The 13,235-nt window shown below is 44.4% G+C and overlaps 1 protein-coding gene across 1 annotated transcript in view; it reads right to left on the reverse strand.

Annotated features, from left to right (window-relative positions):
- The window catches only part of LOC138468562 (extracellular calcium-sensing receptor-like), a 179,556-nt gene that overhangs the window by 36,084 nt on the left and 130,237 nt on the right, over positions 1 to 13,235 (reverse strand). Inside the window, exon 6 of the mRNA XM_069609023.1 lies at positions 5,602 to 5,829. Within this exon, the coding sequence (XP_069465124.1) occupies positions 5,602 to 5,829 (228 nt within the window). The remainder of the gene's footprint in view (positions 1 to 5,601; positions 5,830 to 13,235) is intronic.

Raw genomic sequence — 13,235 nt, forward strand, 5'->3', positions numbered from 1 at the left:
ACTTGACATCTGTGTTACTTTGCATTCTAACAATGCATTGCCCATTTGGCTCTAAAGTGGCAGTGAACTTCCAGTAAAGAATACTGGGTGTGCTGTGATGTCTATGACTTGGCTGCAACGGCCAATTCTGTGTTTGTGTGTGTATTGCTTAACAAGCTCTTGGAGAGATGCTTTCATGTTTTGTCATTTTCCTTACATTTATATTTTTGAAGAGTATTTAATGCTAATTTAGGAAACAATCCGTATTTATTATACTTATTAAGAGACAGGTAAATTAACTTAAAATGTATAAGAAGGGTACTAGGGGCCATTATTATTTTTGTGGTGTTAAATGTATTAAAAAAGCTTTAATTCCTTAATTAGTTTAATTTTAAAAAAGTGCATAGCGACAGACCGGAGGAAGCCAATGCTTGTTTAACTGCTTAACTGCGGATGACAAGATTGCAATCTCGTCCTTTTCATTACTTACCTATGCAAGGGAGATCCACCCCACCAAACCCCGGGAGGAGCACTGATGATCCCGACCCCCAGGCTGTGAAGGGGAAGACTTCCACTTCTGTGCCTGGTGGCCTGGGCTCGGGGGGCAGCCGTGATGATGTCAACGCACGCAACGTCCACTGATGTCATCAGGAAATTTAATTTACATGCCAGAAGCCTTTCAGTGAATTCTGCAGACACGGTTTTCCATGCTGCTTGCTCAGTTTTTGCCCGATTGGCTTGGGGGAGAGCTTGTTCAAAAGGGGAGACCAGCAACGAATTGATTTTGGGGGTCCGGGTTCCACACAGGCAAAACTTCCCCTCATCCCCACCCTGAACTTTGCCACAAAGTTGGTAAAATGTTGTTTTGGCTTCTTTGCGGCATAATTGGTGGTTTGTTCCACTGATCTGCCCCAAGGAAGACAAAACTCCCACCACTATATATATAGTGGCACATTTGGGTGCCTCATCGGGCTGGCCCTGTACATGTGGGCCAGCTCCCCCGCCCCCTGGAATCCTTCTAAGGAGTGGCAGATCCTTGCTGCTTCCTTGGGGGGGGGGGGGTAACATTGAGGGTCTGGCCCTATTCTGCCACAGAATGGAAGAAGCAGCATGGACCACTAGGCCACCAGGGAAATGATTCTGGGGCTGGGGGTGTGCCCCTCAGGCCAAACAAACCCCCACCCTCACTCTACCCCGGCCAGAAATTGCCACAAAGGTGGCAAAGTGTTGTTTTGCCTTCTTTGGGTTGCAGATGGGTGCTGTTATGCAACAATTTGCCCCAAGTAAGGCAAAAAAATACCGTTTGGCAAACTTTGAGATAGCAGGGGGAGGCTCAGTTCCTATGGCCAGCCCTCCCAGGAAACTCAGCTAGGAGGTACAGATCCTTTCTGATTCCCTGGAGGGGGGGGGGGCACAATTGTGAGCAGTTTCCACAGTTTTGCCACCCCTGAGGAGCAGCAATGGCCACTAGACATCCAGTGGTTCATTTTAGGGGAGGAGCCTGGGGGACCACTTACCAGATAAGCAGCCCTCTCCCCCTCTATAGCCAAAAGGGACTGGGCATGCAATTTTTGCACTCCCTGGGACAGATTGTCAGCATAACCTGGCAATCTGCTCCTAGGGAAGGTACAAATTGTTATGGCTGTCCTGGACCTCTGGCTGGGCTGCATTACAGCTTTCCCATCCAGGGAGGGATAGGGACTCCACCACCCACTGGGGAGGCAGGTGGTCGATCCACGTGCGAGGCAGATGCCCAAGACTGGGAGCAGCACCCCAGGGTTCTGGCCAGGCCGTGTTAGAGCTTTTCCTTCCAGGGATGGCTTGGAGTCAGTCAACCCACATGGGAGCCAGGCACCCAAGCACACCCAGCCATTGTGTAGCTCTGGCTGGGCTGTGTCATTGTTTTTCCCTCCTGTGTGGGACGCGAACCCCGCCAGGGCTCCTTGGGGCCGCTGCTTGGCTTGGTGGTGGTTGACTCACATGGGAGAGAGACACCAAAGGCTGAGGACAGCCCACTGGATGTCCTGTAGCTCTGCCTGGGCGCATTATAGCTATTCCCTATGTGGAGGGACAGGGACCCCGCCGGGGCTCCATGGGACTGCCACTGGGCTTGGGGATAGTCGACCCACAGGGGAGGCCGGCGCCCAAGGCTGCTGACAGCATCACCAGTCATCCTGGAACGCTGGCCAGTCCGCATTAGAGCTTTTCATTCCAGGGAGGGGCGGGGACAACTCCATAAAATGACGTTTTAGAGGTCCAGAATGAGTTGCACACTATCAGCGAAGTATGCTAATGAGAGCTAATGAGGAAAGAACCCGCAAATGTGTGAAATGGTATACCTGAAATCTGCATAATTAATGGGGAGGCAAGTTATACAAATATCAACTTCCTCCAAATTTTTCAATCAAATTATATTCTTATAGGGAATTCAATCCGAGGCTGAAAATGCAAGGTATATTTCACTCACATGTCAAGGGCAGTGGTAAATCACAAATGGCATTTGACTGGCATGAGTTTGGGGGGTGGGCTCCAAAATCAATGTGTGACAAATGTTGTGTGTGCCAATTGTGACAAATTGGATTCTGCTCTGCAGGAGTACAAGGATGAGTTGGGGTAAAATGGTCAACTCAGCCCTCAGTCATTATTGCAGGCCAGGCCCATTGGTCACTTATAGTTTCACTCTGCCTGGGCATGGCAAAACTCCATGCCTTAGGTGCAGTGACTGCTAGGTATGGCGGCAGGCCATGGCCGGAGGCATTGGTGTTAGGGTCACTGTACCCAGAGAATGACCGATGTCCATGGCTGCCGATCCCCTTTTGTGAATGAGCCCAACCTCGGAATGGGGTAGTATTACCTTTGGGAGTATCCGTCAAAGATCAAAGCTCATCTGGATCCAAATGAAAGGTGATTTCATATGTGCCTCCTTACCCTGTGCTTGGTCTTGTCTGTTACAGGTCAAACCAAAGGAAAGCTTTGTAATGGCAAAGATCCTGACAGCCTTGCTCTTGCCGTAAAGGAAAAGTCAAGGCATAACATACTTCTTTTAAATGTCCACCTCCAAAAAGGAGGTTGAACTATATAAACTTCATTGGCATAGCCTCATTGGACATTATTGCATTTTATGAATCAAATGACATTATTGCACAATACAGGCCTCAGTGTTTAGCAACAAGCTGAAATGTAGCCGTCTGGGAATATTGACTATTGACATTTTGTGGGTTCCGCAGTAGCCAATACTGTATATATACTTTTTCACTTTATCAGACAAACTACACGTATTGTGTACCATTTGTGTGCAGAATATAAACAAATATTTGCCAAACATGAAACAGTAATGACATCTATCTGTGGAATATATTTACCTTCCTAGTCCCCCAAAAAACAGTCCCACCCACAATTTGGGAAAGTACACCGGCAGTTTTAATCTGAATATCTGAATATTTTGTTTTATTTAAAATATTAAATCAAGGGTCTAAAGTGCTCCCCTAACTTGCAATGCTGTTGAAGTCCAACCAAATCTTTCAAATGGATATAGGAAAGTTGTTTACGGAATGTAAAATGCAACCCGCCGTCTGTTGTCTCATTATTTGCGTAAATGACCTGACATATAAAACACAGTATGCATGACTGTTCTAGATAATAGTCTTAACTACTTTATAATACAGACAGACACATTGGTACTGATTGTTTGATTTAACTTTCTTTTGAGATTGACCAAGTTCTCAGAATAAAGTTTGAAACAAAAATAATGTAGTCCGTTTTCTCTGAATTATTAGCATTAGAGAAAAATGTTGCTCGGTACAACACAGCTTACAATTTCTTGCACTGATTTAAATCTAAAATGTTGGAAAATATCTATGACAAGCTCTTGGTTCTTAGCTTGACCATACATACAATAGGTCGTCTTTTGTAATGTTAAATTAGTTGAAAACAATGTTAAAGTCTCAGGGTGTCTAGGGTTTCTATTCTTCTGGAATATTGGGATAGCAGTGCCCAACTCTCTCACTATTCACAAGGAATCAGATCCAGCCGCACAGAACCCCAGTTTCTTATGCTCATTAAGGTATCAATTTCAATAACTTAATTGACTATGGCAGATCCCAACCAAGGCACTTGTCACTTCATATTTCACTATGAGATATCAAATGCATTCATAGATTATAAATCACAAAACACATACACCTTGTATTATACTCCCGCTTTCAGTTAACTAGCACTTAAACAGGGTTCACAAAATATGTTTAATTGCTTTCTGGGATCTAATTAATTCTTTAGGACCTTTCTATAAATAATTTGGGGTCACAGTACTTACTTTTATTAGTCTTATCAAGGCCCAAAACAGGTAGGCACACTGACTGGTGTCAGGCAGCTCTGTCAGGTAATCTCTTCCTTCCAGTTTGTACACCAAAGTCTCTCTCAGGTAATCGGGGCCACTTTGTGAAAATGCTTCTGCATTCAGTCCATCTACAAAAGGCCCACTTAAGAAGATTTCACTGTCAGCTACTTCATGATGGAGTTCAAATCTGCTATTCTTGTGTTCTATGGCATCTCTTGCTTTTCAGGTTTCCAAAAAAACTCCTTCTGCCTAAGTGTTTGAGCTTAATGCCAGCACACTTCACCCAAGATGAAATAGTTGACATAGCTATTTTTGATTGGATAGAGACTGTGATAAGGGGAAGGATAACTCAGGGGCAACACGTTTGTCTTGCAAGCAAGACAAAGCAGCGAAGCACAGGTTTGAATCTCGATCCCGTGCTTAGAAACCAGTCATTGGTATTAAACACGTTATAAAAGAACAATTATAATTATAGGTTCTCTTCACTTTTACATGCCCACCTAGGCCATCCTTCTTGCTTCGACTGGCCCATAGCGTTCTATGTGGATGTTTTAGCTATGAATTAGACTTCCCTTTACGAATGAGGAATGAAATTGAACTCAAATAGTCATTTGACTCATATATCTCTGACTTGTGATGTTATGGAAAATGGCATATTCCGATTCAGAAGTAATGCCACGATCAGGAATATCTAACTCAGGCACTTGACAACATTCTTTGCTTCAGGGTAACTAATAATGCAAATACATCCCATTTGTATCCTTGTACTTTTAATTATGTTCTGCAGCGGATTTCGCTCTTGATGTCCAGACTGCAATATGCTGGTCTCAATTGCTTTTAATTATGAATTCTTAACATAACCTCAGTCTTACGCTCTTTCTTGACCAGATGAACGGTATCCGGTCATTACATCAAATACAAACCATCGACAGACCATACCATTGAAAAAAATGCATCGAATAAACCCCCATTGAATGCATTTTTTTCAATGGTAAAGGGTTTAGTTTGGTAAGAATGTGTTTTAATGATTTAAAAATGGGGATTTGGTGGAGGAGCCCCCCATAAAAAAAATTTAAAAAAGGCATTCCATTTTTTCTTAGATGCTTTTTTTGTCAATGCTATGGTTGTCGATAGTTTGGCTGTCGATGCAATCACTAAGAACCAGATGAACATGTTATGTGAAAGGTTCATTTCCAAGGTGATTCATTTCCATATCACACACCACCAACATTCATTTAGTGAAGTAAAATCCATCAAATGCATGGCATATCTGTTGATGCTCATACCTGAGTGACATCTGAAGGCCATATAATCGCGCTGGTATTGATAGTGAGAGCTTGTCCCGGAGGAGCTCTGTCATCGTATATTCCCACAGTCACCTGCCTGAGGTTTCCGCCGGGACCCCGTTGCCAGTTTACAATGTCATACTGAGCGCCAGCTTCACCATTGCTATTAAAAAATACGTCAGCTCCGCCTTTATTTCGAAAATGCACGTTCTTAATATAATGGAGAAGCTGGAGGTAGAAAACAAATACAAACCATTTAGTGAAATCAATTGAGAGCTAACACATATTGCGGACCAATAATAATCAATGACTCCCTAGTCCCAGCCTTCCCCCATATCATGTAAACATCTAACAACAATCAGAATGATGCAGCATCATGAGTCTTCTCTTTCACTATCATAAATGAAAACATGGCTGTGTTTACGGATGTTGAGTACCCCAACACTATTGTTCTGGAAAGGCACACATGCAATGTAAGTGATCATTGAGTTGCTTCATTGCTCACTATTCTAAGGCCAGTATGGTGCTGTGGGCTGAAACCCAAACATAAATTGTTGTGAATCCACTAGACCTATTTTTTCATGCTTAATTGAAGGAGTGTAGAAGCTCCACCATGTGCACTCTTCACAGTTAATGCACAAGGTTGATAGCTTGGCTTGCCCTGCACCCAAATCAAGAGATTTGCAAAACCTACCACATCCCAGCAATACCACAGTGCTTCCTGGCTCCAGTAAGTCTAGTCTCCCTGCTTTCTCTATTAACTCAATTTGTTGGATATATAATAACACGGTGCATAATGCATGCATAAGGTTGCCCAGTTTTAGGGTAGTAAGAACAGTTATGTTCCAGATTAGGTATTTTTTCTAGAAAGGAATGCATCTCACTGAGATGCTCAAATTGGTGGTTTAAATCACCGAACAATAAATTTAGTGGAGTGGTCTCTACACTATGGGCCTCATCACGACCTCGGCGGTAACGGTAACGCTATTAGCGCGGGGGCTATTAGCGGGACCGCCATAGCCCCCGGCGCTAATAGCGCGGGATCACGACTTGGGCGGACTTGGAAGTCCCCATTCCCCATTGAGCCCATTCGGGAATGCCCCATTCCCCATTGGGCTCAATGGGGAATTTTCGCGCTCTTACCGCCGGCGGATTTCCCGCCGGCGGTAATAGCGCGAATTTTCGGCGGATTTCCCCCCAGCTAAGAGCTGGGCGAAATCCGCCGAAGCCCTGATTCGGCGGACCCTTAAATCCGGCGGTAATAGCGCTACCGCCGGATTTAAGGGTTACCGCCGAGGTCGTGATGAGGCCCTATGTAACTGTTCTTTGATTGGAGAAACTAGTTTGTATATTGTTTCCATCACATTCTGGCCAGCCTTGGAGGCCATATGTTTAGTTCTATATAATAATAATGATAATAATATGAAAATGTATTATTATTAATATTATTGTTTTATTTGTATAATACAGCCATATTTGGCTTTTTATACATAAAAACACAACTCATCGATAATAGACAATCCTTAAATATACAATAGAAACACAAGGAGATAACATAATTTATAGTAAAATGTAGACATAAGGAGACCATAGAGAATGTGCCTTACTTACATAGCTGTCTACTGGAGTAATAAGAAAACATCTGCCACTTGATGCCATAGCTTTGTCATGTGGTATAACAGGCTGAAATCATTGCCGTCTAAATAACCCTGCCACAAGCAATCAGATGCCTCTGTCTCATTTTTCTTAAAAACAAATCCTGCTGCCAGACATGTTGTATGACAGGGGGAAATCAACACTTTACATTCCGTTAATATGTGTCTAAGGGTTTCGAAATTCATAGCGACGATTACAATACCTGGTGGATTGGAAGGGGTACTCCCTCTCGGATCGAACCTGGGAGCCGGAGTTGGCAATACATGCCCCGCGATTGGTGATGAGGTTTCATGTCAGACAACCCGACAAACCGGGGGGAGATACCCTTAAGAGAGGGCATACTGTGATGAATCTATCCTCGAGGGTTCAGATGCACGGCATTAACATCCCTGTATGTACTAATTCCAAGATGGAGTTACACTCTACTCAATGTGCCGCTCTAGTGATTCACACAACGGAGCTAGCCATGGAGGCCACGCCCCCTTCCTGTCCAGCATATCCGGAAGGAGTATCCAGGGCTCCTTGCGTCGCTACTCTCAAAGGAGTTGTGCAACGCTGCATGAGTTTATGTACTCTCTGTTACCAAGGTCCTTAGGGAAATATGAACATAGAGTCGACAATGGCGATTAGGCAAGTGTGAGTCCCCAAAACAAAAAAACCCTAGTGCACCCAAAAGATTACACTTAATACGTAAATAGGATGCCACAATCATATTATATAGGTAGGCTATCAGATAGCCATTGCTACTGGTATTATTTAGCCAATGAACAACATAATTGCCAGAGGATGCTTTACATCCGGGTTAGTTAGCAACTCTTCAGAATTGATTTTCATCAGAGCTATTTTGCCTTGTGGACCCTATGGCCCTTATTACAAGTTCGGCGGTAACCATGCCGCTATTGGTGGCATGGCTGCCGCCGAAATCGCATCGGGGACCGAGTCCTCGGAATGAGGACTTACCGGGCCATTCCGAGTTCGGAAGGCCCGGTAATTCCTCCCTCCAAGGACCCGGACACGGTCCTTCCCCATTCCCATTTCAGCCCCCGTTGGGCTGAATGGGAATGGGAGAGGGAGCAAACAACGGGCCATTACGAGATGGCCCGTTGTTTGCTCCCTCTTCCCCTCGCGGGACCCGGTAATCACGCCTGGTTTTCCCAGGCGTGCTTACCGTGTCCCGTGAGGGGAACTCTTAATGCAGCGGTACGTTGTGAACGGCGCCGGCACCTTTTACGGCGCTGTTCACTCCGTACCGCCAGGGTCGTAATGAGGCCCTATGTGTAAGATTTAATACATGTGGCCAACCCTGTCTAATACAATGTTTGATAAAACTTATCTTTCTTGTGCAGTCAAGGGAGGGAGCAAAGGTTTACCATAGGATGTATTCATACAGCGTGCTACTTGGTAGACTAATCAAGGAGTTGATACAGTTCCACGCCAATCTGGGATAATTTGTTCCAGGTGTTATAAGTCCATATTTTAGTGCTGTACAAAAAAATCGGTCTTAGTTCAGCCTTATATAGATTCACAAATGATATTAAAAAATATCCAGCATATCTCCTAGCGAAATGCGTCAACCCAGCAGTACTGGAGTTAGCCTTCCCTTGAATGCATTCAAGATGGGACACCCAACACAAATTAGAGTCCAGAGTAGGCCTCAGATATTCATAGGTGCACACCAGTTCAATATGTAAAGTTCCTAATTTGAATTTTAAAGGCTTAACGGCTTTTATAATTTTAGGGCTAAAGAACATAGAGTTCATACTCCCCGAATTAATAACCAGGCGATTTTCTGCACATTATAGCAGTTGAGTCAACTCTGTAGACCTTTAGGCATAAGATCTAACAGTATCAAGCCATCCCGGCACCCAAGTCAAAGTATTTGCACCATACGTAGCTCGGGAAATGTGGAAACACTATTCACCAGGGCTCCAGACAGGTCGCTCAGGAAGAGATTGAACAACAGTTGGGCTAGTATACAACCTTGTTTAAGCCCAATAAAAGTGTTGATGGCATCAGTAACCCCCCCCCCCACTATTGTTCAACCTGCAGTCCAGACGGTATGCCCCACCTCACCAGCTTACTCCAATGTGTGTCCCGGCACACAGTATCAAAGGCCATGCTAAAGTACATGTACACATCACAGATGTTTAAGTTGCATATGTGCCAAGAGTTTTGGATCACATTAGTTAATGTCAAAAGGTTGGTGACGGTGCCAGCGCCCTTGCAAAATCTAGTCTGATATTTAGGGATAATTCAGGCTCAGCTGCCCAAGCAGATGGTTAATAATCAAAAAGATGTTTTCATTTACCAGTTATTTGAAGTGCACCCTTTGTAAGTTTAGTGAATTAATTTCTAAGACAGTTGCACTAGGCTTGAGTTAAGTGGTTACCCACATACTTAAACAACCACTTGGACAGTCAAAGTTGTGAATGGAGATAACATCATAGTTTTTGTAACCCTCAATATACTATTGTCCTCAAGCCCAGGTTTCCTGGAAACAAACAGTATCAAACTTCCTAATAAAAACGAATGCAATCAGAATCAGAATATGTTTTCGTCCAGACCAGCACTATACCAGGTTACAAGCCCAAGCTCAACGATTACATCCAGTTCGTTTAAACTATAGGATGTTTCAAAAGTGCTATCTATCAAGCGGGTAGCAATGTATAAATCATCGGGCCGCATTACAAGTTTGTCAGTAAATCATGAGGTAGATCAGCTTTTTGAGGTAAAGTAGAGGATTTGTATTTATATTTTATTTATAAGGCGCTCTAATCAGAGTTCCGCGCATAAAAAGGAATAGTACAAAAAGGAATGGAACATGGTGTAAATACCTAAAAGAGAGATCTTAAAACATAACAGAAATCAAATGTTTTTTGGTATGTGAGAGAAAGAGAGTGAGAAAAAATTGATCTGATATGTAGCGCAAAGGTATTGAAAAGTTTGGGGGCTAGAAGACTGAATGATCAAAAACGTGGGCTTAGGAGCAGTCAAAAGAAACTGAGCATGGGAACGAAGAGAACAAGACAGGACATACAAAGAAACAAGTGAATGAAGTTTAAATGTAATGCAAATAAAGAGGAACTGTAGGTAAAATGTATTTCATTATTTGGAAATTTCTCCACTGGCTCCCGGTGGCTGCAAGGATCAAGTTCAAGACCCTTTGCATTGTCCACAAGGCTTTCTTTGGGCGGGGCCCACACTACATTCAACACTCTCTTCCAAAATACCTTCCTTCGCAAGCCCTTTGCTCAGCTACCTCCAACTCTCTAAGGTTCAGATGCTTCTCCAGGGAGAGAGTGGGGGGTAGATCTCTCTCTTCTGCATGTACCTCTGTCCGGAAAGGCCTCCCTGCCCCTCTCAAACTTGAGCCGGACCACCTGAAGTTCCGGAAGAAGCTCAAAACGTTCCTCTTCTCCTCTCCTTTCTCTCTCTTCTTTCACTGCTGACCTACCTGACCTACCTGTCTTCTGTACCAACTGGATGCTTGGCTACCCTCAGAGTCTCACTGGGTACCAGGCTCTTTCTTGATCAGTCACCCTTGCACTGCCTCCAGAATTACCATGCACTTAGGGGATGTAACTGTAGCCCTACAGTCCCTTGTTCTCCTTGCACTAACTAGAGACGCACTGCCTTGGCTGCACTTATTCCGAACCTTGCTGCCCTGTTTTCACCTCCCCTCTCCCTTGCACTTCCCGCCTCCCTTTCCCCTTGCATTTCTCATTCTCGCACTTGCACGATCTCAATAACACAAGGCCTAGTAAGATCGTTTGTCCCCCCGAAGTCTTCCCGTTCTTGTCTTGTCACGTCTAGAAACCCTTGTGTACAGGAGCGTTATTAATTATCATATCATATCATTTGTAAGGCGCCTATACAACAAATTATGTTTCAAGGTGCCACAAGACAAATATGGATAGGGGGGAACAAGGGACAAATATAAAAAATAACTTTCCTACTAGGTCTTATGACTTTTGGATCGTGCAAGTGCAGGAACAAGAAGTGCAAGGGAGAGGAGGGGGGGCCGGTCTGAGCAATGTGAAGTGCATGTATGGGAAGGGAAGTAAAGAGGAGAGGGTGAAAGTGAAGAAGGAGGGGGCGTTGAAGAGGGGGGAAGAGGGCAACAGGGGCTAGGCAATTGCTAAGGGGGCCAGGAGGGCAAGTGCCAGATATTGCATGGGTGCAGGGGGAGAGGGTCCCCATGCTAAGTGCTTGGAGTGGGGGACTGGGCGGGGGGCCTGGTGCCCTCTAGAACTGATAGAGAACCAGGCTGCCAGTCACTGCGGCAGATAGGGGAGTTAGCAGGATAGTGGGAGAGAGAAGGAAGAAGTGAAAAGGAGGGGCTTGAGGAGCTTGTGGAACATAAGGAGGTCCAGCTCAAGCCAGATAGTGGCATTCCAGAGGGAGAATCCTGCATACGATAGAGATCTACCCCCCATTCTCTGCATAGAGAAGCATCTGATCTGCAGAGAGTTGAAGTTAGAGGACCAGAGGGCTTTAGCAGTGAGGTATTTAGGGAGAGAGGGTTGGATGTAGAAGGGTCCCATGCCAGAGAAAGCCTTGTGGATGATGCAGAGGGTCTTGAACTTGATCCTAACAGCAACCGGGAGCCAGTGGAGAGATTTTCCGGCTATAGATATGTGGTCCATGGGCATGAGACCAAGGATACGTCTTGCAGTCCTGTTTTGGATTAGTTGAAGGGGGCAAAGGGAGGATAAAGGGAGATTGAGGAAGAGACTGTTGCAGTAATCCAGCCTAGAGAGGACCAGAGCTCTGGAGACATTGAGTTTCTGGGGGAAGGCAAGGAAAGGAAGAATGCCTCTGAGGAGGTTGAGCTGAAAGTGGGCCTTCTTGGCAAGGTCTGTGATGTGAGGAGAGAAGGAGAGAGAGGAGACAAAGATGACACCAAGTTTTTTGCCTCATAAGAGGGTGAGGGGTGGGCACCCAAAGAGGGTGGCCATAGGGTAGGCGGGTAGGAGGGAGCTGGGGTCACAATGTGAGATCATTGGCAGCACACCATGCCCAATTCAAAAGATAACCAGAAATGTGAGTGGAGAGAAGGAGAAATTAAAGGGCGAGCAGGGATTCCGCAAAGTGTGCAAATTGTGAGTTAAATATGGAGCACAGAGGGGCAAGATGGGATGTGGTAAGACTAACAGGAAGACATGAACAAACCAATCCAGTGATAAGACGTTTAGTAGCATGGCATGTGAGGAAGGTGGGAGCTTTGCAATATTAGAAATTTGTGAAGAAAAAGAGAGGGAAAAATCAAAGAGGACACAGATGTAACGAGAAAATGATGTGATAGAAAGAGAAATACGATTCATGTTAATAGAGGTGGACTCAAAGGGGAAACAGTAGAGGCTGGAATTAATAGGATTCCTGTCTAAGAGGCATTGCAGTGAAGATAAAGTGAGTGCATCCAAGTTTGGATCGAGAGAAGACAGTCAGAAATAGTAGTAAGAAGTGTATCCGAAAAAGCAGAAAAAGAGCTAAAGAGTTCTGAATCCTCAGCAGAAAAGTGTGATGTAATCCCAAACAATGAAATGATCGAAGACAAAGCAGAATTATACAATGAGAAAAGAAGAAGATCCAGCCTTGAGGAACTCTGTGGTCAAGATGAAAAGACAGTAACTCTAAACCACCCCAAGAAAAACAGAAGGACAGATCAGTGAGAAAATACTTGAACCAAGAAAGAGCAGCACTAGAAAATCCCAAAGAATGTGGCGTAGAAGGAAGGATGAAGCATGTATGGGAAGCAGCTGAGAGATCTAACAAGGTGATAATAGAAGAAGGTCTATAGTGCCTAGTAGTTAAATGAGAATTAGTGACAGAACTGAGTTTGTTTTAGTAGACAGAAATGCCTAAACCTTGATTGAGGAAGAGGGAGAAGTGAGTTGTGATGAAAGTAGGATGAAACTTGAGTGTCAACCACACATTTCAAGATTTTAGAAAGGTAAGCAAGCAAAGAGATGGGACGG

The sequence above is a fragment of the Ambystoma mexicanum genome, chromosome 1p, assembly GCF_040938575.1.
Source record: "Ambystoma mexicanum isolate Mex_15411 chromosome 1p, UKY_AmexF1_1, whole genome shotgun sequence".
NCBI classification, from domain to species: domain Eukaryota; kingdom Metazoa; phylum Chordata; class Amphibia; order Caudata; family Ambystomatidae; genus Ambystoma; species Ambystoma mexicanum.